Raw genomic sequence first — 19,855 nt, forward strand, 5'->3', positions numbered from 1 at the left:
GTGGGGATCACAGGAAAGAACCACAGCAACGCGTGGCTGGGTCAGCTAGTGTCAAATAAAGGTAATGCAGTTCAGAAGCATTATCTTAGAATACGGTTGAACTGTGGGGTTTACTTCTTAAATAAAGTGGTTTCTCACAGGAAAGGGAGCTGCTCTATGTCCATGAACCTGCCCACTATTCATCTGGGTCCTAAGTTCACCTTTAAGTTCTTCATCCTCTGCACAATAACCCCCCACCCCTTGGACCACATTTTGTCCCCTTCGGCCTCTAGATCAGGGGTGTCAAACTCAAATTCATCGGGGGCCGCATCAGCAGTTTGGTCACCCTCAAAGGGCCGGTTGTATCTGTAGGACTATGTGTCCACTTTATTATCATAAATTATTGTCACTGCATTCAATTATTACTGTTTTTTGTAATAATGTAAGTAATAACTAGCTCTGAAAGCAAAAACATAGTCAGAATAATGGCAGCTCCCCGGCAACTCATTCACCTGCGGCTCCTTGCCCCCCACGGCAGGGGCGTAGCCAGGATCAAAACTAGGGGGGCAAGGGGCGGGGCTAAGGCACGGGAGCGAAGGGAGGAAGCGTGCATGGCGGGGCAGGGGAGGAGCCAGAGCGCGATGGCTGCTGGGCGAGGGGGCCGCCGGCGGCGGCAGCAGCAGGAGCTGCTGAGTTCAATGGGACTTGCTCCCAGGGAACAGCGCACAAGAGGGCAAGCTTCTTAGCGCCCGCTCCGCCAAGCGGCACTAATGTGGTGGTCTTTTAAGGTGACCTGCATGCCCAGAAGCACTCTCCTTTTTTCTTTTCCCCTCCTCTGAACGCAGTTCAGCAGCAGGATCAGCGGCAGCTGCTGACTAACACTTTATCATAGTTTTGTAGAGTTGGGAGGGACCCTGAGGGTCATCCAATCCAACCCCCTTCAATGCAGGAACCTCAACAAAAGCATCCATGACAGATGGTCATGCAACCTCTGCTTAGAAACCTCCAAGGAGAGTCCACCACCTCCCAAGGGAGACCACTCCACTGACAAACAGCTCTTTCAACCAGAAGGTTATTCCTGATGTTTAGTTTGGAATCTCCTTTCTTTTAACTTGAAGCCATTCATTTGAGTCCTGCCCTCCAGAGCAGGATAAAACAAATTTGCTCCATCTTCCATATCAAGGTGTGTGTGTGTGCGTTTGTAGGGGGGTGTTGAATCAAATAAAGGTGTGGGGGTGTTGAATAAACTCAAGTGGTGTGTGTGTGTGTGTGTGTGTGTGTGTGTGTGTGTGTGTTGAAGCAAGCCAGAGGGTGTGTATTTGTGCGTGGGCAAGTAAAGAGGTGTTGAAGAGAAGCTTAAGGGCTCTGTGTGTGTATGTTGGGGTTGGAGCAGCCCTCTCTGCCCCTCTCCCCGTTCAACAAAGAGCAGCTGAGGGAAGCGACTTTCTTCCTGTCGCTGCGGCTGCTAACGCGGGTGGGCTGCTCGTTCCTCCCCCCTCCCACCGCAAAAGCGGAGCACGCTGGCAGTGGCTTGGGAGGAAGAAGAGCAGCATCGTTAAGGGCTGCCCCCCTCCTCTTCGTGAAGGCAGCCCCCGTGCCTTCCCTGCTCCTTGTCAAACTTCTCCCCCTCCCCCCGCAGCTTGTGGAGCAGGGGAAGGCTCGCTTTTCTCGGAGCGGAGCTGCTTTGGAGGGAAGGAGGTGGAGCCATCCTCCGTGCTCACCCTAAAGCAGCAAAGAGGGAGAAAAGTCTTGGGTGGCGCTTGGATCCTGACCCGGGCTCCTGGAAGGGAGGGGGCGGTGGAGAAAAAAAGCAGAGGCGTTGCCAGCAGCCCCCTCGGGAAGAAAGGCAAAAAGAGAAGTATAGCTTTGGGGGCCAATCTGTAAGAAGCGGACAAAACTGGTGTGTGTGTGTGTGTGTTTGACAGACAGAGAGGTCTTCAGGCTGCAGCACCCTGCCAGCTTCTCCCCTGCCCAAAAAAGGGAAAGGTACGTGGTGGAGTTAGTGGTGGTTAAAGCCAGTCAGCCAGCCGTGGTGGCAGTAAGTACTATAGTTGCAGTGCTTCTGCTATTAGCTTCGCCCCCAAGAATCCCATTACACACACACACACACACGAAACAACCCCCCCCCCCTTCATGCACACGAGATGCACACCCGTGTGTCCAGATTAGTGTTACAAGACCTCCTCGGGGCTTGAGGGCTCCCGCTTGGAGAGCTTCGGGGAAAACCTTTCAATGACGGGGGAAGGGGGGGGGGAGAGAGGAAGGCAGACAGGGTTAATTCTCAAAAGAGCCTTTGCCCACCCCCCTTCAAAAAAAAAAAAGCCGGCCGCCTCGTGACCTTCTTTGACTGGGGCGGAGAGAGCACAGCGGACGGGAGAGACCTAAAGGGGAAAGAGAGCAAGGTCGCTCACTACACTGCACTTTGCCCTTAGGCGGCAGCCCGGCGGGAGGAGCTTTTATTCCGCTGCTTCCTCTTCCTCCTCCCCTCTGCTTTCCAGCTCGCGGAAGCGGGAAGGCAGATAGCGGCCCTCTTTTGCGACCCGGCGGGGGCGGGCCAGGCTCCGTCATGTGTGGGGGTGTTGCCGGGCGAGTCTTCCTGCCGCGGCGGGTGTGGTTTGTCTCGGAGAAGGGGCGGCGCCCAGAGGCGCCCGTCGCTTCTGATTGGCTGCAGCTGCTTAGCCCGCCCCTCACCACCTCCCAGGCCCCCCAGCCCGGCAGCCTCGGAAATAATCCAAAAGAAAGCCACCACAGGCGCGCCCGTGGGAGGGCGGGCGGCGGGCGGCGGGCGGCAGCGGGGGTTGGGGGAAGCGGCCGACCGGCGGGCCACATCGCGAGGTCTGGCGGCGGGCGGGCAGCGGGCCACATCACGAGGTCTGGCGGGCCGGATTAGGCCCCCGGGCCTTGTCCTTGACACCCGTGCTCTAGATCTTTATTAATCATCTGCACAGTCCCTTTGGCCTCAGGAGGTGCATATTGACCATTTTGGGAGACCCATATATAAGTCTAGTGACAAGGCTTGGTGCTTGTGGTTGGTTGAAGGAGTGCTCAGGTAGGAGAATGTTCTTGGGGTTGGACCTCCATCTCTGAGCCTTGCATCATTGGATGGAGAGAGCTGGAGATGCAGAAGGAAAGCAGCTGGAGCCTGACTGCTGGGAAGGCCAGATTAAAACGCCCACCCCAATTACTATTGGTAATAATTATATGCCCCCGGGTCTCGCACCTGCCTCCTGACACTGGCCTATCTTAGTGGGGAATCCCAGTCCAAGCCTCTCTCACTGTTCTTCCCCCTTTGCTCCTACTGGAAACTATTTATTAAATTTGTATATTTCTCTTAATCTGAAGATCACAATATAAAAATATGTGTGACGCTGAAAAAGGGGATTATTAAGGGTGAAGAACACTGATTGTGGGAAAGAAAAGAAAGAAGATTACTCTGGAGAAAGGAAGGGAAACCAGTGATGTTTCCACCTGAGTGTAAAGAAGAAGCCTGTATTCAAACCAGTTTCATATTCCACGGCTGTTTTTCTCAGCCACGATTGTGTATTAGAACCTTTGCCACAGATTTCTTTTTTTCTCTTTCAGGTAAATCTTTATTTACTATCTTAAATTCATACTTCTTCTTTAAACTTAATCACAATGGTAACACGTTATTAACTACAGCATTTCTTCTTCCCCTAAATTCATTTTAACACTATCTCACATAATAAATGTAAATTAACTTAGAAATAATAAGAATAAGAATAATAAACCATCTATAAAAGAAACAAAAAAGGATTAAGACATTGCTGACTTCTTGACATTTCCCGATGTATTTTACATTTACAACACTGAAAGTACTTACACTCTTATCCTATTCTTACTCAATTCTTAGTAATTTCTTATAACATGTCATATCCAGTTCCTTTATTTAATCACAATATATTTATATTTATACCAGAATCATCAGGGGGTTTGGGCTGGGTGTTCATCAGTATGCGGACGATACCCAGCTCTACCTCTCTTTCAAATCAGAACCAGTGAAGGCGGTGAAGGTCCTGTGTGAGTGCCTGGAGGCGGTTGGAGGATGGATGGTGGCTAAGATATTGAGATTGAATCCTGACAAGACAGAAGTACTGTTTGTGGGGGACAGGAGGCGGGCAGGTGTGGAGGACTCCCTGGTCCTGGGAGTCATTTTGGACTCACAGCTGTCCATAGAGGCGCAGGTCAATTCTGTGTCCAGGGCAGCTGTCTACCAGCTCCATCTGGTACGCAGGCTGAGACCCTACCTGCCCGCGGACTGTCTTGCCAGAGTGGTGCATGCTCTGGTTATCTCTCGCTTGGACTACTGCAATGCGCTCTATGTGGGGCTACCTTTGAAGGTGACCCATCTCACCCCCATTGTTCTGCCCAGACACTGAGGTCCAGCACCGAGGGCCTTCTGGCGGTTCCCTCGTTGCGAGAAGCCAAGTTACAGGGAACCAGGCAGAGGGCCTTCTCGGTAGTGGCACCCGCCCTGTGGAACGCCCTCCCACCAGATGCCAAAGAGAAAAACAACTACCAGACTTTTAGAGGACATCTGAAGGCAGCCCTGTTTAGGTAAGCTTTTAATGTTTAATAAATTATTGTATTTTAATACTTCTGTTGGAAGCCGCCCAGAATGGCTGGGAAAACCATTATTATTATTATTATTATTATTATTATTATTATTATTATTATTATTATTACCTTGGAGTGTCACCGTGGAACATAACAACAACAGGAACAAGAACAGCAACAATAAAAATAGGTTGTATGTCACTTTGGGCTGCCCTGAGCAAGATAAAGAAACTAATAGGTTGAATAAATAAATAACAACAACAATTGAAATTGCAATAATAATAATAATAATAACAATAATAAAATAATAATAATAATTCAGGCTTTTGAGGGGCAAACACGGGAACCCACCCATTTCCATAGCAATCTTCCCAATCTCTTAAATCCCACAGATGTGAGATCTGATATAGTGGGAATATATAGCCGGCATTTGAGTGATAGTGGAGAAAGAATGAGTTGGACAATAATATTAAAGATACATACTGTTGTAAGAATGTAGTAGATAAATAGTTAGCGGAATATATAACAACGGGAATACTTTCATGTTTAAAATATAATGTATGCATTAGGGATTAACAGGAAGTAAAACTGTGGTTATATATGATTCTGAAATAAGGGGGAATTTTCTTTTCTTTTCCCTTTTCTTCTTTTATATGTTCGCTCACTTAGGTTGGTGTTATATGTATTTTATTTTTGTTCTCATGCGAAACTATAAAAGATAACATCTTAGGTGGAGTGGCATAATAATAATAATAATAATAATAATAATAATAATACTCGAAGGAGGTTTCTGGGCAGGAGAAATAATAATACTCGAAGGAGGTTTCTGGGCAGGAGAGAGAAGTCAAGGCAGGCAGCCCCCAAGTCTCTCTCTCTCTTTCTCCAAGATGCCCAGGGATGCTCCCCTCCCTCCCTCCCTCCCTCTGCCCCCCAACATCCTCTGCCTCCCTCCCTCCACCCCCCAGTCTCCCCTTTGCCCAGAGGCCCCCCTGGCAGGCTCCCCCTTCTTTCAAAATCTTTCCCAAGCGCCCCCACCTCTCCATCCGGAGGAAGGAGGGGGGATATAGAGGAGACGGGGGTCTCTATCCAGGCCTCTCTCGCCCCCCTTTAACCCTTCCATGGACTCCCTCTCTCTGATTCTCCACCCAAAGGGGAGCCAGGATCGCGGCACCCCAGGGATTCCTGCCAGGGGGAACCCGGAACTGGCAGAGAGACGCGGAACTGGGGCCTGGGTTCAAGTCTCAGCCTTTGGGGGGTCTCCTATTTCCATTCCCCCTACTTTTCTTTCACCCCCCTCCCCAAATCCTGCCCTCCCTTCCTAACAGTCCTGTTTGCAGATTAAGGGGGAGAAAAAGCGCATCCTTCTCTCCCCCTCCCCACAATATAAACATATATTTTGCACCTCTTTTTCCCTCCTCCTCTGCCGACCTGCTCCTCTTCCGGGAATGTGGATGGAGGCCCCTCCCCCTCCCCCTTGGCCCCTCCCCCTTCCAACCTCCCTGCCTCTCTAGGAAGCGGAGCTCACTGACCCTTGGGGAGGAATGAGTGACGCCCCCCTCCCCTCCCAGAAGACACAAATTCTCCTCCTGCCAAACAAGCTCTGAATAGCCTAGTTACAGGTAGGTAGCCGTGTTGGTCTGAGTCGAAGCAAAATTAAAAAATTCCTTCAGTAGCACCTTAAAGACCAACTAAGTTTTTATTTTGGAAGTGCACGCACACGAAAGCTCATACCAAAATAAAAGCTTAGTTGATCTTTAAGGTGCTACTGAAGGAATTTTTTTATTCTGAATATCCTGTTTCTTTCCTGATAATCTCCCAGGTTCGATCTCCGGAGGCGGCAGGGAAAGAGACCCCCCCCACCTCCCAAAAAGTCCTCCGGGGCACGAAGGTGACATTCCCCCTTCATCTCTCTCTCCCCCCCCCCCACTTATTTTATGTGAGCTGCTTGGAGGACAGCTTTGGCTCAAATGCAAGAATGAAATACAACGGTTTCCCCCATTAATAATAATAATAATAATAATAATAATAATAATAATAATAATAATTTATTATTTATACCCCGCCCATCTGGCCGGGTCTCCCCAGCCACTCTGGGCGGCTTCCAACAGAAAAATAAAACACAATAATCTATTAAACATTAAAAGCCTCTCTGAACAGGGCTGCTTTCAGATGTCTTCTAAAAGTCTGGTAGTTGTTTTCCTTTTTGACATCTGTTGGGAGGGTGTTCCACAGGGCAGGCGCCACCACCGAGAAGGCCCTCTGCCTAGTTCCCTGCAACTTGGCTTCTCGCAACGAGGGAACCGCCAGAAGGCCCTCGGTGCTGGACCTCAGTGTCCGGGCAGAATGATGGAGGTGGAGACGCTCCTTCAGGTATACTGGACCGAGGCCATTTAGAGCTTTAAAGGTCAGCACCAACACTTTGAATTGTGCTCGGAAACGTACTGGGAGCCAATGTAGATATTTCAAGACTGGTGTTATGTGGTCTTGGCGGCTGCTCCCAGTCACCAGTCTAGCTGCCGCATTCTGGATTAGTTGTAGTTTCCTAGTCACCTTCAAAGGTAGCCCCACGTAGAGTGCATTGCAGTAGTCCAAGCGGGAGATAACTAGAACATGCACAACTCTGGCTAGACAGTCTGCAGGGATTCAACCTCAATCTGTTAGCCACCATCCACCCTCCAACCGCCTCCAAGCACTCACACAGGACCTTCACTGCCTTCACTGGTTCTGATTTTAAAGAGAGATAGAGTTGGGTGTCATCCGCAAACTGATGAACACACAGTCCAAACCCCCTGATGATCTCTCCCAGCAGCTGCATGTAGATGTTAAAGAGCATGGGGGAGAGGATAGAACCCTGAGGCACCCCACAAGTGATAGCCCAGGGGTCTGAACACTCATCCCCCACCACCACTTTCTGAACACGGCCCAGAAGGAAGGAGCGGGAACCACTCTATGACAGTGCCTCCAGCTCCCAACCCCTCTAGACGGTCCAATCGTGACAAAAATATATTCCACCCCCCTCCTCTCCTTGGGCTGGCGATCTCCAGATCCAGGGCTCTCCCCCTTCCTTTCCCCCTTCTCCCCACTGCCCCTTTGAAGAGCCATAGCACCACAGAATCTGAGAACTGGAAGGGCCTGAAGAGTCATAGGATCATAGAATCAGCTTGTCAGTATCCTTCTTGAACTGTGGTGCCCAGAACTGGACACAGTACTCCAGGTGAGGTCTGACCAGAGCAGAATACAGTGGTACTATTACTTCCCTTGATCTAGATGCTATACTCCTATTGATGCAGCCCAGAATTGCATTGGCTTTTTTAGCTGCTGCATCACACTGCTGACTCATGTCATGTTTGTGGTCCACCAAGACTCCCAGATCCCCTCGGAGCTGTTGTCTTTTAGGATCCCCCACGAATCTAACCCACATTACTGTAATGTAAACATTTCTCCCAAGAAAATAAGGATGTTTTAAAGGGGAGAGGTAAAGGGGCCCCTGGCCATTAGGTCCAGTCGCGGACGACTCTGGGGTTGCAGCGCACATCTCGCTTTACTGGCCAAGGGAGCTGGCGTACAGCTTCCAGGTCATGTGGCTATCATGACTAAGCCGCTTCTGGCGAACCAGAGCAGAGCAATGGATTCGAACCGCTGACCTTCCGATCGGTAAGTCCTAGGCTCAGTGGTTTAGACCACAGTGTCACCCACGTCCCATTAAAGGGTAAAGGTAAAGGGGCTTCTATCCCTGCCAAGAAAACTCCATGGACAAAGACAACAGGCATATAAAAGTTATGACGCTGGAAGATGAGCCCCTCAGGTCGGAAGGCGTCCAACATGCTACTGAGGAAGAGCGGAGGACAAGTACAAGTAGATTCAGAGCTGATGAAGCGGCTGGGCCAAAGCCGAAAGGACGCTCAGTTGCGGATATGCCTGGAAGCGGAAGGAAAGTCCGATGCTGTAAAGAAAAATATTGCATAGGAACCTGGAATGTAAGAACCATGAGTGGAGGTAAGCTGGATATGGTCAAAAATGAGATGACAAGAATAAATATCGACATCCTGGGCATCAGTGAACTAAAATGGAAGGGAATGGGCGAATTCAGTTCGGGTGACTATCATATCTACTACTGTGGGCAAGAATCCCGTAGTAGAAATGGAGTGGCCCTCATAGTCAACAAAAGAGTGGCAAAAGCTGTAATGGGATGCAATCTCAAAAATGACAGAATGATCTCGATACGAATCCAAGGCAGACCTTTTAACATCACAGTAATCCAAGTTTATGCACCAACTACCGGAGCTGAAGAAAGTGAAATTGACCAATTCTATGAAGACCTACAACACCTTCTAGAAATTACACCAAAGAAGGATGTTCTTCTCATTACAGGGGATTGGAATGCTAAAGTAGGGAATCAAGAGATAAAAGGAACAACTGGCAAGTTTGGCCTGGGAGTTCAAAATGAAGCAGGGCAAAGGCTAATAGAGTTCTGTCAAGAGAACAAGCTGGTCATCACAAACACTCTCTTCCAACAACACAAGAGACGACTCTACACATGGATATCACCAAATGGGCAGCATCGAAATCAGATTGATTATATTCTCTGCAGCCAAAGATGGAGAAGCTCTATACAGTCAGCAAAAACAAGACCTGGAGCTGACTGTAACTCAGATCATCAGCTTCTTATACCAAAATTCCAGCTTAAACTGAAGAAAGTAGGAAAAACCACTGGGCCAGTAAGATACAATCTGAATCAAATCCCTTATGAATACACAGTGGAAGTGAGGAACAGGTTTAAGGATTTAGATTTGGTGGACAGAGTGCCTGAAGAACTATGGATGGAGGCTCGTAACATTATACAGGAGGCAGCAACGAAAACCATCCCAAGGAAAAGGAAATGCAAGAAAGCAAAATGGCTGTCCAACGAGGCCTTACAAATAGCGGAGGAGAGGAGGCAAGCAAAATGCAAGGGAGAAAGGGAAAGATACAGGAAACTGAATGCAGATTTCCAAAAAACAGCAAGGAGAGACAAGAGGGTCTTCTTAAATGAGCAATGCAAAGAAATAGAGGAAAACAATAGAATGGGGAAAACCAGAGATCTGCTCAAGAAAATTGGAGACATGAAAGGAACATTTCGTACAAAGATTACCATAATCAAGGACAAAAGTGGTAGGGACCTAACAGAAGCAGAAGACATCAAGAAGAGGTGGCAAGAATACACAGAGGAGTTATACCAGAAAGATATGGAGGTCTCGTACACCCCAGGTAGTGTGGTTGCTGACCTTGAGCCAGACATCTTGGAGAGTGAAGTCAAATGGGCCTTAGAAAGCACTGCTAATAACAAGGCCAGTGGAAGTGATGATATTCCAGCTGAACTGTTTAAAATTTTAAAAGATGATGCTGTTAAGGTGCTACACCCAATATGCCAGCAAGTTTGGAAAACTCAGCAATGGCCAGAGGATTGGAGAAGATCAGTCTACATCCCAATTCCAAAGAAGGGCAGTGCCAAAGAATGCTCCAACTACCGCACAATTGCGCTCATTTCACACACTAGCAAGGTTATGCTTAAAATTCTACAAGGCAGGCTTAAGCAGTATGTGGACCGAGAACTCCCAGAAGTGCAAGCTGGATTTCGAAAAGGCAGAGGAACCAGAGACCAAATAGCAAACATGCGCTGGATTATGGAGAAAGCTAGAGAGTTCCAGAAAAACGTCTACTTCTGCTTCATTGACTATGCAAAAGCCTTTGACTGTGTCGACCACAGCAAACTATGGCAAGTTCTTAAAGAAATGGGAGTGCCTGATCACCTCATCTGTCTCCTGAGAAATCTCTATGTGGGACAAGAAGCTACAGTCAGAACTGGATATGGAACAACTGAGTGGTTCAAAATTGGGAAAGGAGTACGACAAGGTTGTATATTGCCTCCCTGCTTATTTAACTTATATGCAGAATTCATCATGCGAAAGGCTGGACTAGATGAATCCCAAGCCGGAATTAAGATTGCTGGAAGAAATATCAACAACCTCAGATATGCAGATGACACAACCTTGATGGCAGAAAGCGAGGAGGAATTAAAGAACCTTTTAATGAGGGTGAAAGAGGAGAGCGCAAAATATGGTCTGAAGCTCAACATCAAAAAAACCAAGATCATGGCCACTGGTCCCATCACCTCCTGGCAAATAGAAGGGGAAGAAATGGAGGCAGTGAGAGATTTCACCTTCTTGGGCTCCTTGATCACTGCAGATGGTGACAGCAGGCACGAAATTAAAAGACGCCTGCTTCTTGGGAGAAAAGCAATGACAAACCTAGACAGCATCTTAAAAAGCAGAGACATCACCTTGCCGACAAAGGTCCGTATAGTTAAAGCTATGGTTTTCCCAGTAGTGATGTATGGAAGTGAGAGCTGGACCATAAAGAAGGCTGATCGCCGAAGAATTGATGCTTTTGAATTATGGTGCTGGAGGAGACTCTTGAGAGTCCCGTGGACTGCAAGAAGATCAAATCTATCCATTCTTAAGGAAATCAGCCCTGAGTGCTCCCTGGAAGGACAGATCGTGAAGCTGAGGCTCCAATACTTTGGCCACCTCATGAGAAGAGAAGAATCCTTGGAAAAGACCCTGATGTTGGGAAAGATTGAGGGCACTAGGAGAAGGGGACGACAGAGGACGAGATGGTTGGACAGTGTTCTCGAAGCTACGAACATGAGTTTGACCAAACTGCGGGAGGCAGTGCAAGACAGGAGTGCCTGGCGTGCTATGGTCCATGAGGTCACGAAGAGTCGGACACGACTAAACGACTAAACAACAACAACAAAGGGGCTTCTAGTGATGTATGGAAGTGAGAGCTGGACCATAAAGAAGGCTGATCGCCGAAGAATTGATGCTTTTGAATTATGGTGCTGGAGGAGACTCTTGAGAGTCCCATGGACTGCTAGAAGATCAAACCTATCCATTCTTAAGGAAATCAGCCCTGAGTGCTCCCTGGAAGGACAGATCGTGAAGCTGAGGCTCCAATACTTTGGCCACCTCATGAGAAGAGAAGAATCCTTGGAAAAGACCCTGATGTTGGGAAAGAATGAGGGCACTAGGAGAAGGGGACGACAGAGGACGAGATGGCTGGACAGTGTTCTCGAAGCTACGAACATGAGTTTGACCAAACTGCAGGAGGCAGTGGAAGACAGGAGTGCCTGGCGTGCTATGGTCCATGGGGTCACAAAGAGTCGGACACGACTAAACGACTAAACAACAACAAAGGGGCTTCTGACCATTTATCCAAATAAATATCCCAAAATAGGATGTCCTATTTCATTACTACTACTACTACTACTACTACTCTGGTTGGCTTCCTATATATATATATATATTTGTAATAAAACATTTAACATTAAACATCTTCAGCATGCTTTGTGGATTGACCCAAACAACAGGATTCAAGTTACAAGAAAGGCAACTCCGACTCAATGTCAGGAAGAACTTTCTGGCAGTTAAGAGCTGCTTGACAGTGGAACGGTCTCTCTCCTTCCTTGGAGGGCCACCTGTCTTAGATGTTTGAGTTGAGATTCCTGCATTGCAGGGGGTTAGACTAGATGACCCTTGGGTGTAGCTTCCAGCTCTACAATTCTATGGTTTAATGTACAGTGGTGCCTCGCTAGACGAATTTAATTCGTTCCAGGACTCAATTCGTCCTACGAAAAATTCGCCTAGCAAGTCGCGGTTTCCCATAGGAATGCAATGAAACTTAATCAATGCGTTCCTATGGGCTCCGGGGGACTGGCGGCAGTGGTGCTTGCTCTCTTGGCTCGCGGAAGGCAGGCGGTGCGGGGGAAGGACGCTTGCTCGGGGAAGGCAGGCAGGCAGGCACTCTTCCCCCGCACCGCCACACTTTGGCTCTGGGGGGCGGAGCTGAAGTGCGCCGGTGCGGGGGCTGCCGAGGCAAGCAGCTGTGTGCCAGGTGGTGGTGGTGGGGAAGCGGTGGATCGGATGGCTCACTTTTCACCGGCTTACCATCACTGGCTTACTATCTCACCGCTTACTTTTTCCTGTAAATATCATTTGAAGTCGTTTACAGTCTTCAACAGCTATCAGTTAGTCAGTCACCCATTTCCACCACCCTTCTGAGTGATACCCCTCCCCACCCTTTCTCTATATATAATCGTCTGGGGACTTCTATTCCAGTGTATCTGAAGAAGCTCATACCAAAATAAAAAACTTGGTCTCTAAGGTGCTGCTGGTTTTTTATTTTGTTTCGCTTACGTCAGACCAACACGGCTACCTACCTGTAGTTAAAACACAGGTTAATGCAATTTAAATTTTTAAAATGCAGCCTCGTTTTAAAATGGCCCAAATCAAAACCATAAGAGAGGAAAACATAGGGGTCAGACTGAGTCCAGGCCAAAGGCCAGGCGGAACAGCTCTGTCTTGCAGGCCCTGAAGAAAGATGTCAAATCCCGCAGGGCCCTGGTCTCCTGTGAGAGAGCGTTCCACCAAGTCGGGGCCAGTACTGAAAAGGCCCTGGTCCTAGTTGAGACCAATCTAAGCACCTTATGGCTCAGGATCTCCAAAATGTTATTATTTGTGGACCTTAAGATACACCGTGGGGCATACCAGGAGAGGCGGTCCTGTAGGTACGAGGGCTTTAAAGGTCAAAACCAGCACCTTAAATCTGATCCTGTACTCCACTGGGAGCCAGTGCAGCTGGTAAAACACTGGATGAATATGGTCCCGCAGCAGGGACCCCGTAAGGAGCCTCACTGCGTCATTCTGCACCCGCTGGAGTTTCTGGGGCAGCCCTGCGTAAAGCAAGTTACAATAATCAAGCCTGGAGGTGACCATCGCATGGATCACTGTGGCCAGATCAGGTTGAGAAAGGTAGGGGACCAACTGCTTAATGCAGCGGAGATGGAAAAATGCCACCTTAGCTGTGGCTGCAACCTGCGCCTCCCTGGAAAGGGAGGCGTTGAAGGTTACACCCAAACTCTTGACAGAAGGCGCTGGCACTAATTGAGCCCCCACAACAGATGGGAGTTGGCCCCCCAACCCCATGTCGTCCCAACCCAGCCAGAGGACCTCTGTCTTCGAAGGACTTCACTTCAACCGGCTCCCACGTAGCCATCCAGCCAGAGTTTTCAAACACCTGGTCAGTGTGTCCAGGGCCGAGGCAAGGCGGTCGTCCACCAGCAGATAAATCTGGGTGTCATCAGCATATGGATGACAACCCAGCCCTAAACTCTGGACAATCTGAGCAAGGGGACGCATAAAGATATTTAAAAGCATCGGGAAAAGGATTGTGCCCTACGGGACTCCACACACCAAGGAGTCCCTCGGCCACAACTCCTTCCCTAGCGCCACCCTCTGTCCCCGACCTGATATAAAGGGGCGCAGCCATTGTCGGACTGTGCCCTGAATCCCCACTTCGGCAAGGCGGTGGTCTCAAAGTTTGTGATTGACCATGTTGAAGGCTGCTGACAGATCTAAAAAGAATCAGCAGTCCGGACCCGCCTTGATCCAGCTGTCTACGGAGATCATCTGTTAGGGCGACCAGAGCCGCCTCGGTCCCATAACCAGGGAGAAAGCCGGACTTAAATGGATCCAGAGCCGATGTTTCATCCAGAAACCTACGCAGCTGATCGGCAACCACTCTCTCAATTACCTTACCCAGGTATGGAAGATTTGAAACCAGGCGGTAATTGGAAAGATCTAAATAATAGGTGCTTTCAGTCTTTGTGTGTCTTCATGGTTCCATTATTGCAATCATAACAGTGGGAGTGATGCTGCTGTTCCTATAATATTAATCTAACTCTGCTTCCAAAGCAACACCACCAATATGAGCTCCACTCTGTGCAACTCTCCATTCCCAGATACAAACATTTCCAACTCCCTCCCCCAAACACCAAAACCAGCTCACTCTCAGTCCATCCTCATTCAGAAGCAACACTCCAGACTCACACACTCCCCCTCCCTATCAAACAGTACATTCAATATTATATTATGCTTACTATTGTGAATTGTTACCTTGATTACTTTAAATACATGTCTAGACAATCTTACAAACAACAAAAGCTCACATACGCTGCATGCATTTTAGATTGATTTCCTGTGATTGATGTGAGAGAAAGTGTCAAGTAGGAGAGAAACAGGTTCTACACTCTACTAACCAAAGTATATTCCACATTCCTTCTATTTAAACCGTGTCTCTTCTTTTGATGGCCTGTAGAGTTTCCACTCTTACAGCTCTTAACACTCCGAGTCTTTTGATCGTTTAAAGACATCCACTACAACGGAACCTCTATCTAATTCCCTAGCACTTCTATGGTTTCTCCCCTGTATGAGTTTGTTGATGTTTTGTAAGAAGTACACTCTCTCTTTAAAAAAAACAAACAAAAACAATTTATTAAATTTTCCAATTACATACCAATTATATCATATCAATTATTTCAAATTATACAAATACATATCAATTAAACCAAATATTATGCCAAATCATAAAAAAATTTTTTTTACTTCCCATGCTTCAAGGTCTGGGGATTCTGAGTAACGCTACTCCCTGCCATGCTAGTCCAAATTTCAAAATCTTATCATTATAATCCATTATAGTCCCGATCTTTCCCCAGCAATTCTTCTAGTTGTTATTTTCCTCTTTTGTCGCAGCTTTTGAGATAGGCATCAAGCGAGATTTAACACAAAATCATTCTTCCTGTGTGGGTTTTTTTGTCCAGTCCAGTCTCCCCTTAAATCCTCCTTTTACAAACTGGAGTGCTTCTCTGGCCGCGCCGACATTCAAGCAGGAGCAGACGCCATCTTGAAGATCTCAGATATCGTATTCCAGCTTCTCCTCAAAAAGTCCACCGATTGCCGAAATGCAGCTTTTTCAGGCGGGGAACAGCCAAATAAAAATTCAAAGTGCGTCACGGCTCATAAATCCACTTATAATTGCCCAGAAAATATTTTAAGCGAGCTCCAGTGAAAATATAACCAGCTGGGGAGGTTTTGTTCTTACATACTTAGCAAAACAGCTTCCAAAAACATACAGAATGTCAATCCTCTATTATATAAACTCCAATAGCCACACAGTTTATTTCCTAATTTCTCGTTTGTTCCAAATATTAAGGACCATCCGTCCAGGGAAGGTGGTTAGTGCTTCTTAAGGTATAGAAAATAAAAAGTTTCGCTTCCCTTTTCGTTCCGTCCAGATCATTCTTTTTCCCCCTTGATGTGGTATTTCCTCGATTCTCTTATCACTGAGAAGCTGGAATTCCTGGCGGTATCTTCTCCCCCGTTTTTTGAAGCATGTCCATGAATTTAAATCCAATTATTTCACTTAAATCATGGAACTCGCGTCTGGGCCGAGCACCCATGGGGGCCGGAACTCCTGGAGGCCACCCTGTTCGAGCGTAAGAAGTCCACTCTTAGTGAAGCTCTTTCCACATTCCATACATTGAAATGGTTTATCCTCTGTGTGAGGTCGTTGATGAATTCTAAGGTCTCCACTCTGACTGAAGCTCTTTCCACACTCTATACAGTTAAATGGTTTTCCCTGTGTGCGTCCATTTATGTCTTCTTAGTGTTCCACTACAAGTGAAGCTCTTTCCACACTCCATACATTCAAATGGTTTTTCCCCTGTGTGGGTATGATTATGTAAATTAAGGTTTCCACTCTGACTGAAGCTTTTTCCACACTCCATGCATTTAAATGGTTTCTCCCCCGTATGAGTCCGTTGATGAATTCTAAGGTTTCCACTCTGACTGAAGCTCTTTCCACACTCCATGCATTGAAATGGTTTCTCCCCCGTATGAGTCTGTTGATGAGTTCTAAGTACTTGATTAGAAGCGAAGCCCTTTCCACACTCCATGCATGCAAATGGTTTCTCCCCTGTGTGAGTTTGATTATGTAAATTAAGGCTGTCACATCTACTGAAGCTCTTTCCACATTCCTTACATTTAAATGGTTTCTCCCCCGTGTGAGTCCGTTGATGACTTCTAAGGTGTCCACTCCGACTGAAGCTCTTTCCACACTCCATGCATTTAAATGGTTTCTCCCCCGTATGAGTCCGTTGATGAATTCTAAGGTTTCCATTCTGACTGAAGCTCTTTCCACACTCCATGCATTGAAATGGTTTCTCCCCCGTATGAGTCTGTTGATGAGTTCTAAGGTGTCCACTCCCACTGAAGCTCTTTCCACACTCCATGCATTTAAATGGTTTCTCCCCAGTGTGACTCCGTTGATGAATTCTAAGGTGTCCACTCCCATTGAAGCTCTTTCCACACTCCATGCATTTAAATGGTTTTTCCCCTGTGTGAGTCTGTTGATGAATTCTAAGGTGTCCACTCCCACTGAAGCTCTTTCCACACTCCATGCATTTAAATGGTTTCTCCCCAGTGTGACTCCGTTGATGAATTCTAAGGTGTCCACTCTGACTGTAGCTCTTTCCACACTCTATACATGTAAATGGTTTCTCCCCCATGTGAGTCCGTTGATGAATTCTAAGGTCTCCACTCTCATCAAAGCTCTTTCCACACTCCATGCATTTAAATGGTTTCTCCGCTGTGTGAGTTTGATTATGTAAATTAAGGCTGTCACTTCTACTGAAGCTCTTTCCACACTCCATGCATTTAAAGGGTTTCTCTCCTGTGTGACTCCGTTGATGAATTCTAAGGTGTCCACTCTGACTGAAGCTTTTTCCACACTCCATGCATTTAAATGGTTTCTCACCAGTGTGAGTCCGTTGATGAATTCTAAGGTTTCCACTTTGACTGAAGCTCTTTCCACACTCCATGCATTTAAATGGTTTCTCACCAGTGTGAGTCTGTTGGTGAATTCTAAGTTTATCACTTTGACTGAAGCTCTTTCCACACTCCATGCATTTAAATGGTTTCTCCCCAGTGTGAGGCTGTTGATGTCTTCTTAGTGTTCCACTCCGACTGAAGCTCTTTCCACACTCCATACTTTCAAACTGCTTCTCCTCTCTTTTTTCACACTCCATGTATTTAAATGCTTTCTTCGTTATTCCCATTGAACGTGGCCCCCCAGAATTCTGACTGTCTTCTCCGTTGTCTGCTTTGGGGGGCAAAGAGGCGAGGAACTCCTATTTGTTTTCTAGGAAGAGAAGAAAGGAATATTACAGACATCAATCAGCACGTGCTCTTATTTTAAAATCTCTCTTGTCCTCCATGTTCCCAGTTTTCAGGAAATACAATTGAAATAATGCCAAATAAAGGTAATGCAGTTCAGAAGCATTATCTTAGAATACGGTTGAACTGTGGGGTTTACTTCTTAAATAAAGTGGTTTCTCACAGGAAAGGGAGCTGCTCTATGTCCATGAACCTGCCCACTATTCATCTGGGTCCTAAGTTCACCTTTAAGTTCTTCATCCTCTGCACAATAACCCCCCACCCCTTGGACCACATTTTGTCCCCTTCGGCCTCTAGATCTTTATTAATCATCTGCACACTCCCTTTGGCCTCTGGAGGTGCATACTGACCATTTTGGGAGACCCATATAGAAGTCTAGTGACAAGGCTTGGTGCTTGTGGTTGGTTGAAGGAGTGCTCAGGTAGGAGAATGTTCTTGGGGTTGGACCTCCATCTCTCAGCCTTGCATTATTGCATGGAGAGAGCTGGAGATGCAGAAGGAAAGCAGCTGGTGCCTGACTGCTGGGAAACCCAGATTAAAACATCCAACCCAATTATTATTCACTATAATTATATGCCGCCGAGTCTCGCACCTGCCTCCTGCCACTGGCCTATCCTAGTGGAGAATCCCAGTCCAAGCCTCTCTCACTGTTCTTCCCCCTTTGCTCCTTCTGGAAACTATTTATTAAATTTGTATATTTCTCTTCATCTGAAGATCACAATATGAAAATATGTGTGACGCTGAAAAGGTGACTATTAAAGGTGAAGAAGGAAAAGGAAATGCAAGAAAGCAAAATGGCTATCCAACGAGGCCTTACAAATAGCAGAGGAGAGGAGGCAAGCAAAATGCAAGGGAGATAGGGAAAGATACAGGAAGCTGAATGCAGATTTCCAAAAAACAGCAAGGAGAGACAAGAGGGTCTTCTTAAATGAGCAATGCAAAGAAATAGAGGAAAACAATAGAATGGGGAAAACCAGAGATCTGTTCAAGAAAATTGGAGATATGAAAGGAACATTTCGTACAAAGATTACCATAATCAAGGACAAAAGTGGTAAGGACCTAACAGAAGCAGAAGACATCAAGAAGAGGTGGCAAGAATACACAGAGGAATTATACCAGAAAGATATGGAGGTCTCGTACACCCCAGGTAGTGTGGTTGCTGACCTTGAGCCAGACATCTTGGAGAGTGAAGTCAAATGGGCCTTAGAAAGCACTGCTAATAACAAGGCCAGTGGAAGTGATGATATTCCAGCTGAACTATTTAAAATTTTAAAAGATGATGCTGTTAAGGTGCTACGCCCAATATGCCAGCAAGTTTGGAAAACTCAGCAATGGCCAGAGGATTGGAGAAGATCAGTCTACATCCCAATTCCAAAGAAGGGCAGTGCCAAAGAATGCTCCAACTACCACACAATTGCGCTCATTTCACACGCTAGCAAGGTTATGCTTAAAATTCTACAAGGCAGGCTTAGGCAGTATGTGGATCGAGAACTCCCAGAAGTGCAAGCTGGATTTCGAAAGGGCAGAGGAACCAGAGACCAAATAGCAAACATGCGCTGGATTATGGAGAAAGCTAGAGAGTTCCAGAAAAACGTCTACTTCTGCTTCATTGACTATGCAAAAGCCTTTGACTGTGTTGTCCACAGCAAACTATGGCAAGTTCTTAAAGAAATGGGAGTGCCTGATCACCTCATCTGTCTCCTGAGAAATCTCTATGTGGGACAAGAAGCTACAGTTAGAACTGGATATGGAACAACTGAGTGGTTCAAAATTGGGAAAGGAGTACGACAAGGTTGTATATTGTCTCCCTGCTTATTTAACTTATATGCAGAATTCATCATGCGAAAGGCTGGACTAGATGAATCCCAAGCCGGAATTAAGATTGCCGGAAGAAATATCAACAACCTCAGATATGCAGATGACACAACCTTGATGGCAGAAAGCGAGGAGGAATTAAATAACCTTTTAATGAGGGTGAAAGAGGAGAGCGCAAAATATGGTCTGAAGCTCAACATCAAAAAACCCAAGATCATGGCCACTGGTCCCATCACCTCCTGGCAAATAGAAGGGGAAGAAATGGAGGCAGTGAGAGACTTTACTTTCTTGGGCTCCTTGATCACTGCAGATGGTGACAGCAGTCACGAAATTAAAAGACGCCTGCTTCTTGGGAGAAAAGCAATGACAAACCTAGA

At 46.8% G+C, this 19,855-nt stretch overlaps 1 protein-coding gene across 1 annotated transcript in view; it reads right to left on the reverse strand.

Moving 5' to 3' along the window:
* LOC148687238 (uncharacterized) overlaps positions 1-19,855 on the reverse strand; it is a 62,204-nt gene that overhangs the window by 23,215 nt on the left and 19,134 nt on the right. The window contains exon 2 of the mRNA XM_088664292.1: positions 16,212-17,628. Coding sequence (XP_088520418.1) covers positions 16,212-17,545 — 1,334 coding nt within the window. The 5' untranslated portion in view covers positions 17,546-17,628. The remainder of the gene's footprint in view (positions 1-16,211; positions 17,629-19,855) is intronic.

This window comes from Zootoca vivipara, chromosome 2, assembly GCF_965207765.1.
Source record: "Zootoca vivipara chromosome 2, rZooViv2.hap1.1, whole genome shotgun sequence".
Lineage (NCBI taxonomy): Eukaryota > Metazoa > Chordata > Lepidosauria > Squamata > Lacertidae > Zootoca > Zootoca vivipara.